Source organism: Centropristis striata, chromosome 13 (genome assembly GCF_030273125.1).
Source record: "Centropristis striata isolate RG_2023a ecotype Rhode Island chromosome 13, C.striata_1.0, whole genome shotgun sequence".
Lineage (NCBI taxonomy): Eukaryota > Metazoa > Chordata > Actinopteri > Perciformes > Serranidae > Centropristis > Centropristis striata.
Genome location: NC_081529.1, coordinates 34149350 through 34162521, shown reverse-complemented (window position 1 = coordinate 34162521; position 13172 = coordinate 34149350). Strand labels below are relative to the sequence as shown.

General features: G+C 35.9%; 1 protein-coding gene across 1 annotated transcript in view; it reads left to right on the top strand.

The window, feature by feature from the left end:
* tbc1d16 (TBC1 domain family, member 16) overlaps positions 1-13172 on the top strand; it is a 50557-nt gene that overhangs the window by 11433 nt on the left and 25952 nt on the right. The window contains exons 5-7 of the mRNA XM_059348809.1: positions 9636-9830; positions 10821-10968; positions 11089-11253. Coding sequence (XP_059204792.1) covers positions 9636-9830; positions 10821-10968; positions 11089-11253 — 508 coding nt within the window. The remainder of the gene's footprint in view (positions 1-9635; positions 9831-10820; positions 10969-11088; positions 11254-13172) is intronic.

Genomic DNA, 13172 nt, shown 5'->3' with positions numbered 1-13172 from the left:
TCCTTTGCAGTGTGTCTACCAGTTTTATTCCTATTTAAATCCCTTTTAGTGTGACAGATGGCTTTCAATGTGACAGAAATATGTTTTATTTTGCTCTTTATTACTCTGCCAAGGACGTTATGTTTTCCATTCTTCTTTTTTTTTTTAGTTGTCTGTCCGTTTGTAAGCAGGATTAGGAAAAAAAACTACTGGTCGATTATAATGAAACTTGGTGAAAGGGTGAAGAACGAGGCAATAAAGAGCCCATTAAATTACGGAGCCTCTTCCAGTCATGGTGTGGAAAATTCATTAAAATTCACTTTCGTTAACATTGTGAGATAGTGTTTGTGCTGCATTCATGTGGTGTCAGAATAATCAGAAAAATTTGTTCCCGACTGGTGAAAGTTGACATACATATTTCATGTCTCACCAGTTCGGTTTCCTTTGTTCTTATGCAACTGGAAACAGATATAAACGTGTAGTTTAATGCTTTGAGCAATAAAATACACATGCGATGAAATAAAAATAAAATACGACTTTGGAGCATCTGACGAGCACTTGAATGCATCTTTCCTTGGCAGAGGCCTGCGCTCTCTGATGCCAATCTAGTTATTTATTGGACCCCTCTTGGAAGTTTTCATATATTATATTACAATATTGAATCAAAGTAGATTTTAATGTGGTTTTTTTGACACTGATCAAGATTTTTTAGATCCCCTAGTGTCAAAGTGAAAACAGATCTCTAAAAAAAGAAGAAGTAGTATAGACCTCCACAGACAGCAATGTGGCGTTCACATGCTCCTCGGATGGTCCCGATATGACCTTAAAGTCATAACGCAGAAACAACACGAGTGCTACAAGGAAGAAGACGTGTTCTGTTTTATTGCTCAAAGCGATTAAACTACAAAGGAAAGTAATCGTGGGAGCCATGGTGGCGTAAGATTGCAAAACTTGTTTTTGATTCGTGATGATTCATAAATCTATCTACAAAAACAAGAAGTGTGTGTGTGTGTGTGTGTGTGTGTGTGTGTCTAGGCCATATTTTGCTGACCTTTAGTCAGACTGACTGGTGAAGAGAAGTGAACTTCCTTTTCTCTTCCTCAAATCTGAACCAAAAATGGAAAATAAAAACTTCCTTTTCAAGCCAGCTGGAGAGGACATTTTTATATATATATATATATATATATATATATATATATATATATATATTCAAAATATATATATATATATATATATTCAAAATATATATATATATATATATATATTCAAAATATATATATATATATATATATTCAAAATATATATATATATATATATATATATATATTCAAAATATATATATATATATATATATATATATATTCAAAATATATATATATATGCAAAATTTTGCATTGAAATGAATGGGACGGCCAAAAAAATGTGCGAAAAAGAACAATAATTGGAGATTTTTAAACGTCTACTTCTCCGGCATAATTTCACCTAGAGACTCCATTTAAACTTTAAACAGTAGACACAAGTCTTGTGTATCGGTGTATTAATCCACGTTTCGATAGGTCATATAGTTTTTTATCAATCCCTGTTCAATGACCATGATCATTTTAGAGAAATTCTGAGATTATAATGGGTGTGTATTGCACGGAATGTTCGTGTCACAGTGTGTGACATCATCACCAGAGTGTAGAGGGAGAGAAAAAACTGTCAAAAAATAAATTTGAAAACTGCGCTCCAGGCCGCAAATTCCACTCTACAGAAATAATTTATACATAGAAACGTAGGAAAATTAGTCTTCTCACTCACAATCCTCTGGTAAAGCTGTCAGAGTTATAGTTTGGGCCTAGGACGCACAGATACGCCACCAACACGCACCAACAGCCTCATTGGCTCCCATAATAAAAATGCAGGAAGATTTCTAAAAAAAGGGAGATGTAACAGTTTTTTTAAGATCACTCTAACAAAGCTCTTTTTTCATTTTTCTTAAAAAAACAACATATGTAGACGTTCAGGAAGAACCCAGGACGCTCAAAGTGAAGTCGGATCCATGATAGGTATTATGGTTTTGCCAAAAATGCTTTCTGTTCGAGGCCAGAAATTCCAGTCTGTCCACCTCTGGCTGCTGTCACTGTTCCGGAACATTCGACAGTTGGTGGCAGTTAATTCTGTTGATTGCTCTGATTGCCTTTGATCTTTGATGTGATTACAGTTACAGATACACACACACACACACACACACACACACACATGCGCAAATACTTGAAAATGAATGCTTGTTGTAGGTGTGCTCCTTGTATATAATATAGTATCATAACATTACTAGTATCAATTGTATTAATCTCATCATAGTGTACACACACCGGCAGTAGCCACCGTGGCCCTTTCACAATTTCCCCAGAGGAAATTTTCTAGTTATTAATATGATTTTGAAAGTTAGTCTACCTAGGGAAACTCAAAACTAGACAGATAAAACTAAAGTCAGGCTTTTTTTCCCCTTTTCTACAAACTCCAAACTGTACTGACCACTTTCCAGCATGTGCACAACACCGAGCTCCCCCATCTCTTCAGGGACTATCTGAAGGGGGTCCCTGGAGGCCTGGGTCCTGGTTTTCAGGGTGACCTGGCAGCAGCGTCCCTGGTGTATGTGTAGCGAGGTGTTATGAAGGGCCTCGGGGCAGTTCTGATCTCACCCTGGCCTGGTGGGACATGCCGATTGCAGCAGCCTGACTTCATCAAAACAGCTTGTTTACATAACCTACTCTCTGTACAGTCGAGGGCTTTGGCTGCCTACAGCAGCTATTCTCAGCCTCGGGGTCCGACACTAGGCTTTTTAGTCATTTAATGTCTTTTTTATGGTCATTTTGTGTCTTTTTTTGGTCATTTTGTGTCTTTTTTTATGGTCATTTTGTCTTTTTTTTTTGTCATTTTGTGTCTTTTTTTTGTCATTTTGTGTCTTTTTTGACCATTTTGTGTCTTTTTTTATGGTCATTTTGTGTCTTTTTTTATGGTCATTTTGTGGGTTTTTTTGGTCATTTTTGTGTTTTATGGTCATTTTGTGTTTTTTTTGTCATTTTTGTGTTTTATGGTCATTTTGTGGTCAATTTGTGTCTTTTTTGTGGTCATTTTGTGTCTTTTTTTTGGTCATTATGTGTCTTTTTTGGTCGTTTTGTGTCTTTTTTTGACCATTTTGTGTCTTTTTTGGTCATTTTGTGTCTCTTTATCATTATGTGGTCAATTTGTGTCCTTTTGTGTCTTTTTTTGGTTGTTTTGTGTCTTTTTTTGGTCATTTTGTTTCTTTTTTGGGCCATTTTGTCTTTTTTTGGTCATTTTGTGTCTTTTTTGGTCAATTTGTGTCTTTTTGTGGTCAATTTGAGTCCTTTTTTTGCTTAATTTTATGTAATTTTTTGGTCATTTTGTGTCATTTTGTGGTCAATTTGATTATTTTTTGGTCATTTTGTGTCTTTTCTGACAAATCCCAAAGTATCAAGTTGTTACTTTCCAAGGAGTCTCTGTCTTGAAGCTGACTGTTACACACTCAGGAGGTCAGAACGGACCTTTAAACTGATAGCAAAGGACTTAGATTAAAAGTAACAATAAAATATATATATTTTTTATAATTGCACGGACAGAGAGATGTTTTAGTTGTTGTCTGCTTCATTATTTGTCCAAAATTCGTCGTATCAACTGAGTTTGTATGATCTGAACTGTGAGATTCTGTTCAGTGAGCAGACAACATGCATGTTAAATTGTTAAAATGTGAAATAAATGTTAAATAAACTCAAAAAGGTTGAGAACCTCTGGCCTACAGTACATGAAGTGAATGAGGGCTGCTGACTCTGACAGACGTTGTTAATCACTCGTTGAGTTTCTGCTTGAATGCAGCACAGCGGAGGATTCGTGCTATAATGCCAAGAATCATGTGCTTTCTCACCACATTTTCCATGGTTTGTGCACTTATATTTATACGCGGAGAAATATGCAAAAGGGTTTTTTTTATACTTAAAGCGTGCAAGAAGAATGAAGGGAACGTCTGCTGTAAACGGGCTCATATGGCTTGTTAAAACCCCCGAGCTTGACAGTCATTGCAGTTATGAAAAAGTGAGCACAGTAGTCCTTTAAAATATAATTCAGAGTCTTTCACTCCTTGAACCGGAGCAGCTTCTGCCTTTCTCCTCGTCTCCTTGTAATTCCACAGTCTGGTTTGTGGCGTGATACATGAGACAGAGAGCAGTAAATCACCAGATAGCAGAGGAAGGAAACTGTGCAGCTTGGATTGATCAGCCTTGTTATTTTCCCATCTGCTTACGGGGGAAATGATTAGCCAGACATGATTGATTCGGGGTGTAATAGATTAAAGGGGGCCGGCTTCTCTTGTCTTTTTAGAGCCCCAACATGCCACTTGTGTTCACCAGTAAAATAGTTGTCAATGGAGATTAGTTTTCTGAGTGTAAAGATGACATTTTTAAAAAAATGTTTTTTTACAAAATGATGCCTTTTAAATCCACATATTCATGCACACAGATGGCACTAGACAAACATCACCAGTAAAACAGAGGATTAATGTTCCGTTAGTTAGATTATTTACATTGAAAAACACAGTCTGGCTGCTAATGGTGCGTTCAAGGTCTACATGAATGTCAGAATTTTCAACATTGTTCCGAGTTTCAAGTTCCGACTTTCAGTGTAAATTAAACAAACCATAAGACGTTATGGTAAGAAAACATTAGACGTGCCTTCAAAATAAAAGCAAACACATGTAGCTTTCAAAATAAGAGCACATGGATGTGTTAGCAGAATATATAAATGTATATATAAAAAAAAGCTTCAAGTTTTTTCCGAGTTTCATGTTCCGACTTTCAGTGTAAATTAAACACACCATAAGGTGTTATGGTAAGAACACATTAGACGCGCCTTCAAAATAAAAGCAAACACAAGTAGCTTTCAAAATAAGAGCACATGGATGTGTTAGCAGAATATATATATTTTCATATAAAAAAAAGCTTCGAGTTTGTTCCGAGTTTCATGTTCCGACTTTCAGTGTAAATTAAACACACCATAAGGCGTTATGGTAAGAACGTGTTAGACCCGCCTTCAAAATAAAAGCAAACACGTGTAGCTTTCAAAATAAGAGCACATGATCCCGATCAGTACCCCCCCACTTTCAGCGATAAACATCGCCGGTAAAACAGAGGATTAATGTTCTGTTAGTTAGATTATTTACATTGCAAAACATATCGAAAATCCTGCGTTTGTGTGGTACGGCTAATGGTGCGTTCAAGGTCTACATGAATGTCAGAATTTTCAATGTTGTTCCGAGTTTCAAGTTGCAACTTTCAGTGTAAATTAAACACAGCATAAGGTGTTATGGTAAGAACGTGTTAGACCCACCTTCAAATAAAAGCAAACACGTGTAGCTTTCAAAATAAGAGCACATGGATGTGTTAGCAGAATATATATATATTTACATATTAAAAAAGCTTTGAGTTTGTTTCGAGTTTCATGTTCTGATTTTCAGTGTAAATAAAACACACGATAAGGCGTTATGGTAAGGACACAATAGACCCGCCTTCAAAATAAAAGCAAACACATGTAGCTTTCAAAATAAGAGCACGTGATCCCGATCAGTCCCCCCCCACTTTCAGCGATAAACATCGCCGGTAAAACAGAGGATTAATGTTCCGTTAGTTAGATTATTTACATTGCAAAACATATCGAAAATCCAGCGTTTGTGTGGTACGGCTAATGGTGCGTTCAAGGTCTACACGAATGTCAGAATTTTCTATGTTGTTCCGAGTTTCAAGTTCCGACTTTCAGTGTAAATTAAACACACCATAAGGCGTTATGGTAAGAACACATTAGACGCGCCTTCAAAATAAAAGCAAACACAAGTAGCTTTCAAAATAAGAGCACATGGATGTGTTAGCAGAATATATATATTTACAAATTAAAAAAGGCTTCGAGTTTGTTTCGAGTTTCATGTTCCGATTTTCAGTGTAAATAAAACACACCATAAGGCGTTATGGTAAGGACACAATAGACCCGCCTTCAAAATAAAAGCAAACACATGTAGCTTTCAAAATAAGAGCACATGATCCCGATCAGTCCCCCCCCACTTTCAGCGATAAACATCGCCGGTAAAACAGAGGATTAATGTTCTGTTAGTTAGATTATTTACATTGCAAAACATATCGAAAATCCAGCGTTTGTGTGGTACGGCTAATGGTGCGTTCAAGGTCTACATGAATGTCAGAATTTTCAATGTTGTTCCGAGTTTCAAGTTGCGACTTTCAGTGTAAATTAAACAAACCGTAAGACGTTATGGTAAGAAAACATTAGACGCGCCTTCAAAATAAAAGTAAACACAAGTAGCTTTCAAAATAAGAGCACATGGATGTGTTAGCAGAATCCACCACAGAATTTACAAGAAGACTAAGACTTATTTGTTTGCTTATTTAACAGGGACAGTGCATGGCTCTTAGCCGTACCAGAATTAGCTACTAGCTAAATTTCATCTGTAGTCCCTTGGCAGGAACAAATAACATCAATCTAACACAAACAAACAAGCCTTTCAAACAGCAACAACAAAGTTTCACACTCTTAAAACACAATACAACAACAAGAGTAAGTCACAGTATTAAGACACAACACAAAACAATGTTAAAATACAACCCTAAAGAGATTGCAAAATAGTGAGCTAATGTTTGAGTTTATAGTTGGTAGGTGCATGACTGAGTGGATTTAAGCCAGGATTTTATTTTAGATTTAAAATGTGCTGATGTCTCTCATCTCAAATAAAACACAGAAGAACCCTTATTCTCCTTTACAATCATTCATTAAAATATGAAATGATTAAGATGGAATAGTGGCATTAGAATGTGTGAGTGGCACCGAATTTAGGCTTTTAGGGCAAAAATGTTCTCCAGGGGAGCATTTGGTCATTTAGTGTCTGTTGTTGTGCCATTTTAGTTATTTTGTGTCTTTTTTTTTTGTCATTTTGTGTCTTTTTTTTTCATTTTGAGTCTTCTGTGGGTTTTTTTTGTTATTCTATCTTCTCATTTTGTGTCTTGTTTGGTAATTTGTGTCTCTTTTTGTGTCTTTTTTGGTATTTTTGTGTCTGTTGTCGGTAATAAAAGGAGGAGAGATGTTTTTGGGTCCTTCATTGTGTCAGTTTAAAGTCAGTAAATTTGTTTGGCTGCGCTGGAAATTTCATGCACAAACTTCTTTTTATTTATGTAAATATGTTGGTTGTTGTTTACACTACAGTTCATTTAAAAATGTTAAAATAAAACAATTTTTTTCATTAAGGAATGGAGTGGAAAAATAACTAATTGAGTTGAAATCATTTGCTGACAGCTTTGTCAATTTGTAGTAATATAATGTACTACATTTTTTAATTGAATGACTCTTGGTTTATTTAAATAAATATGTGTATTTGATAGTAAGTAGTAAGCAAATAACTTGATGTGGGCGTCTCCGTCTCAAATGTCAGTGGGTTTAACACATTTCTGTGTGGGGCTGTTTCTCAGCATTAACATGTCTCCAGACGTGTTCCAGAGTGCATTATGGTCATTAGCTATGGTCCATTCATTTGTGTGTGTGTGTGTGTGTATGAGGTTGTGTGTGTGTGTGGGTGTGTTTGTGTGTGGAGAGATGAAAACACGAAAAAAAAAAAGCCAGCCAGTGATAAATGTGATTGAACAACTTGTGGGTGCGGAGCAGGATGCAGAATTGTATTGGCCACATATGCAGCTTTGTCTGTTTTCTGTGTTGTTGCATGTGTGTGTGTCTATGTGTGTGTGTGTCTATGTGTGTATGTGTGTGTGTGTGTGTGTGTGTGTGTGTGTGTGTGTGCAGAGGAACCCTCAGCTCATGTTTCAGTGCCGGGAACAACATGCTGGCCATGGGGGAATGACAGGGGAAATTGGACGGCAGACAGTGTGATTTGTGTGTGTAGAGATTTGTGAGTGTACGTGTGTGTGTGTGTGTGTTCTTGTACTTCCTACATAGTGAGGACCAGAACACATTTTTAACCACCAGAGTGAGGACATTTTTGCAAAGTGAGGACATTTCGGCCTCACTTTGCAATCTGCATCTTGCATCTTTTAACTCGATGGAGTCTTGGACTATTTTGTCCATTTTTGAATCCTTTTCATGTCTTTTTTGGTTATTTTGTATCTGTTGTTGTGTCTTTTTTTAGTTTTTTGTGTCTTTTTTGGTCATTATGTATCTGTTTTTGTGTCTTTTATTGTCATTTTGTGTCCTTCATTTTCATCTTTGTCAACTGTTTTCATACATAATGAAGATGGATCAGACAAAGGAAATAAAGGCAAAATTTACTGTGACCTCTTTTAATCTCCCACCCAACAAATACCCCATTACAGAAAACTACAACTAATAAAAACTAAACTAAAACTAAAGCATTTAAAAAATAAATAAATACTAAACTAAAACTAGCAAACTTACTCTAAAAACTCAATAAAACTAACTGGATTTGAAAACAAAAATTCACAACCCAATTAAAACTAAAACTAATGAAAAATCCAAAACTATTATAACCTTGCAAGGGAATTCACTGTTCAAATGAGGGTCCTGACAAAGATAGAAGTACAAGAATGTGTGTGTGTGTGTGTGTGTGTGTGTGTGTCCTCAGAAGCCTCCATGCATTCCTCCCATTCTCAGCCTGTTGGAGGAACCATACTGAGACACAGAACAACAGGGCAGAACGGAGCTATATGTCTGCACAATTATCTCTGGCCTCTGGCTACATGATATTTATTATTAACTCTATGGAGTCTGATAGGGCTATCTTTTACATTTTTTAATCCTTTTCATGTCTTTTTGTGTCTTTGTAAGTCATTTTGTGGCTTTTTTGGTCATTTTGTGTCTTTCTAAGTCATTTTGTGTCTTTTTTTAGTTATTTTGTGTCTTTTTTTGGTCATTTTGTGTCTTCTGTGGGTTTTTTTTTGGTTATTCTGTCTTCTCATTTTGTGTCTTTTTTGGTCATTTGTGTCTTTTTGTGTCTTTTTTTGGTCATTTTGTGTCTTCTGTGGGGTTTTTTTTGGTGGTTATTCTGTCTTCTCATTTTGTGTCTTTTTTGGTTATTTGTGTCTTTTCTTGGTATTTTTGTGTCTGTTGTTGTGTCTTTTTTGTGTCTTTTTTGGTAATTTTGTGTCTTTTTGTGTCTTTTTATGGTAATTTTCTGTCTGTTGTGTCTTTTTTAGTTATTTTGTGTCTTTTTTTGTCATTTTGTGTCTTCTGTGGGTTTTTTTTGGTTATTCTGTCTTCTCATTTTGTGTCTTTTTTGTCATTTTGTGTCTTTTTTTAAGTAATTTTGTGTCTTTTTTTTAAGTCATTTTGTGTCTTCTTGTGTCTCTGCCTTGTTTTAATGTCTGGATGTGATGATAAAGCCATGCTTTGGCTCTTTTGGAGACTCCAGAGGGTTAATGTTCCACAAAGAAGAACGACTCAGTTTCTGAGCGTGAGGCACAAGAAAGGAGTGTTTTTTTTTTTTTTATGGAAAGAGATTAACAATAACTGAAGTCTCCTTCTTCCTTTAATATCATGGAAACATGGAAAACATGACTCAGTTGCTTCGAGCACAATCACTCTCCAAAAATCCATTCACAAAAATTAAACTCCTTTATTTATTTTTTTATTCCCAGGGAGCTGTGTGAGGAGTCCATGACCCACTCTGCAAGCTCCGCCTCCAGCCTGGATAGCCACGCCCCCTCGGAGAGCGGCGGCCAGTCGCAGGGCGCGCGGTGGGAGGAGCAGCAGAAGGTTCTGGCTCTGGAGCAGCTGTGTGGCGTCTTCAGGGTGGACCTGGGTCACATGAGGTCGCTCAGGCTCTTCTTCAGGTCAGCAGGGGGTCAAAGGTCACGGGGAGTTCACCTCGTCCTGCTACTGTGCAACGTCTCGCACTGTTTTACAGCTTTCAGGATCATGTCGGGTTGTTTCATGATCATTGGGGTAGAGCTGGGCGATATAGCGATATAAAAAATATATATATATATATAATGACAAAAATAGACATACTATAGTATGACTTTTTTTTCAAGATAAATGAAAGCTGCAAGCAGCGATGAACTGGCCCGAGCAGAGTGACCTGACGATTATTTGGTTTTTACCAAGATAAAAAAACTTTAGATTTAAAGATTTTTAAGTGTGATAATTTGTCTTGTTTTAAGAGTTAATTTCTTATTTTAAGCATTCAACATGCTTATTTCTAGATTTAATAATCTTAGTTTAAGAAATCTCTTGGTTTTATTATGGTTTTATGTGTATTTATTTTGGTTTTATTCTGGTTTTATGTGGTTTTCTGGTTTCCTGTGGTTTTATTTTGGTTTTAATCTGGTTTTATGTGGTTTTATTCTGGTTTTGTGTGGTTTTATTATGGTTTTAAGAGGTTTGAACTGGTTTTAAGTGGTTTGAAATGGTTTTATTCTGGTTTTAACTGGTTCTATTTAAGAAATCTCTTGGTTTTAACTGGTTTTATTATGGTTTTATGTGGTTTTATTATGGTTTTAACTGGTTTTATTCAGTTTTTTTTGTGGTTTCATTCTGGTTTCAAGAGGTTTGAACTGGTTTTATTCTGGTTTGAACTGGTTTTATTATAGTTTTATTATGGTTTTAACTGGTTTTATTATGGTTTTATGTGGTTTTATTCTGGTTTTAAATGGTTTTTATTATGGTTTTAAGAGTTAATTTCTTATTTTAAGTGTTCAACATGCTTATTTCTAGATCATTTCCCCTCAGATTTAGTGTTTTATCTTGTTTTTAGACACACCTTTTGTTGCAGTGAGTCTTTCATTTCTTGTTTCTATCATGTTATTCTGATGCCGTTGCAGTGATGAGGCGTGCACCAGTGGCCAGCTGGTGATCGCCAGCAGAGAGAGCCAGTATAAGATCCTCCACTTCCACCACGCCGGCCTGGACAAGCTGGCCGAGGTCTTCCACCAGTGGAAGTGCTGCAGGGAAACTCAGCTCAAAGACCAGGTCGGCTTAGAACCCCAAATCCTCTTTGGCATCTAGTTTTATTGAGAATCGAAGTATTTTTTCCCCAGTTTTCCACTCATTTTTTGGTTCTGTGCCCACAAGTTTTTTACTTTCCATCAGGTGGCGGATGAGAAGTCCTGCATGCAGTTCTCCATCCAGAGGCCCACCCTGCCGTCGGCGGAGACGCACCCAGAGGAGAAGCTCTACCGCCGGCTGGACGTCACCACCTGGCTACGCCACCTCAACCACAGCGGGCAGGTGGAGGAGGAGTACAAGCTACGCAAGGTGTGTTAGGAGGAGAAAGCAGGAACCACATACAGACGCATGTCAAATAATTAGAATATTGTGAACAAGTTCAAAGTGCCATTTTTTCTCTTAAATTTGTGATTTTTTTCTCTTTGATTTGTCATTTTTTTCTTGTAAATTTGAATTTTCTTTTTTTAATCATAAATATGTATTTTTTTGTCTTCAATTTGTTAGTTTTTTCTTGTTATTTTGATGATTCTGGCTTAGAGATAATGAAAACAAAAAACTGTACATGTAATCTATAAAATGACGGACTGTAAATGGATTTATCGTCCTTTGCTACCAAGAAAATACATGAAATGACCAAAGAGAGACAAAAATGACAAAAAAAGACATAAAAATACCAAAGGAGACACAACACAACCAAGAAAATACATGAAAATGACCTAAAAGACACAAAAAAGACACAAAATGACTAAAAATACACATAAAATGACCAAAGAGACCAAAAATGACCAAAAATAGACATAAAAATTACCAAAGAAACACAAAAATGACCAAAAAAAGACATAAAATTACCAAAAGAGAAACAAGACAACCAAGAAAATACATAAAAATGACCTAAAAGACACAAAAAAGTCACAAAATGACCAAAAAAAGACATACAATTACCAAAAGAGACACGGAATACCAAGGAAATACATAAAATTACCAAAAAAGGACGTAAAATGACCAAAAGAGTTGAGCCTCCTTTTGCATGAATTACTGCATTAATACTGAATTGAAATATTTCACTCTGTGTGTAATGAATCAATATAATGTACGAGTTTCACTTTCTGAAATAACTGACAAAAAATTGAACTTTTTCACGATATTCACATTTTTTGAGATGTACCTGTAATCTATAAAATGACTGAGTGTAAATGGATTTATCGTCCTTTGCTTCCAAGAAAATACATAAAATGACCAAAAATAGACACAAAATGGGCCTCCTTTTGCATGAATTACTGCATTAATAAGGCAGAGTTTTGTGTTTTCATTATCATATAATGTATGAGTTTCACTTTCTGAAATTGATTGACAAAAATATTAAACTTTTTCATGATATTCTAATATTTTTAGATGTACCTAGGCTCACCGGCTTCTATTCACACAGTCAAGCCTTTTTTTTCTCTAAATCACACAAACTGAGAGTCAATGTGAAAGTGAAGCCCTCGGTGTCTAACTCTCAGTTTGAATCAGAACCTCCTTTCTTGACACAATAAGAGCTTTAGTCCGGTTAATGTCCCTCTTGTGTGTGTGTGACTCACTCCAGTTCTCTGGGATTGACTCAGCTGAAGGTTGAAATGACTCAGTGGCAGTTTGACTGTGGCCAAGAACATTTCCTGTGTAAACATGAGTGCAGAGACAGAAGAGCACAGTTTTCACTGGACCTGGACATGAAAAGCTGTTTATTTTTTTAAATAGGAGTTTCGATTTTGCAGCGTTTGCAACACCCAAGAATTCAAAACATCCGTTATAGTTCAGAAGGACTGTGTCATCAAAGCATATCTTGTTTGCATAAACTTTCATTATGTTCCCACATTAGAAGTGATGCCTCACTGCTTCTGTCCTTTTGTCAAGTGTTATAGATAATTGATCTTGTTTTAGCTCTTTGGAGTCTTAGACTACCGGTATTTGTCCATTTTCAAAAACCTTTTCATGTCTTTTTTGTGTCTTTTTTGTCATTTTGTGTCTGTTGTCTTTTTTTAGTTATTTTGTGTCTTTATTGGTAATTTGTGTCTTTTTTTGTTATTTTGTCTCTTTTTTTGGTCATTTTGTGTGTTTTTTCTGTCTTTTTTGTGTCTTTTTTGGTCATTTTGTGTCTGTTGTGTCTTTTTTTGTTATTTTGTCTCTTTTTTGGTCATTTTGTGTCTTTTTGCTAGTCATTTTGTGTCTTTTTGAGTATTTTTTTAGTA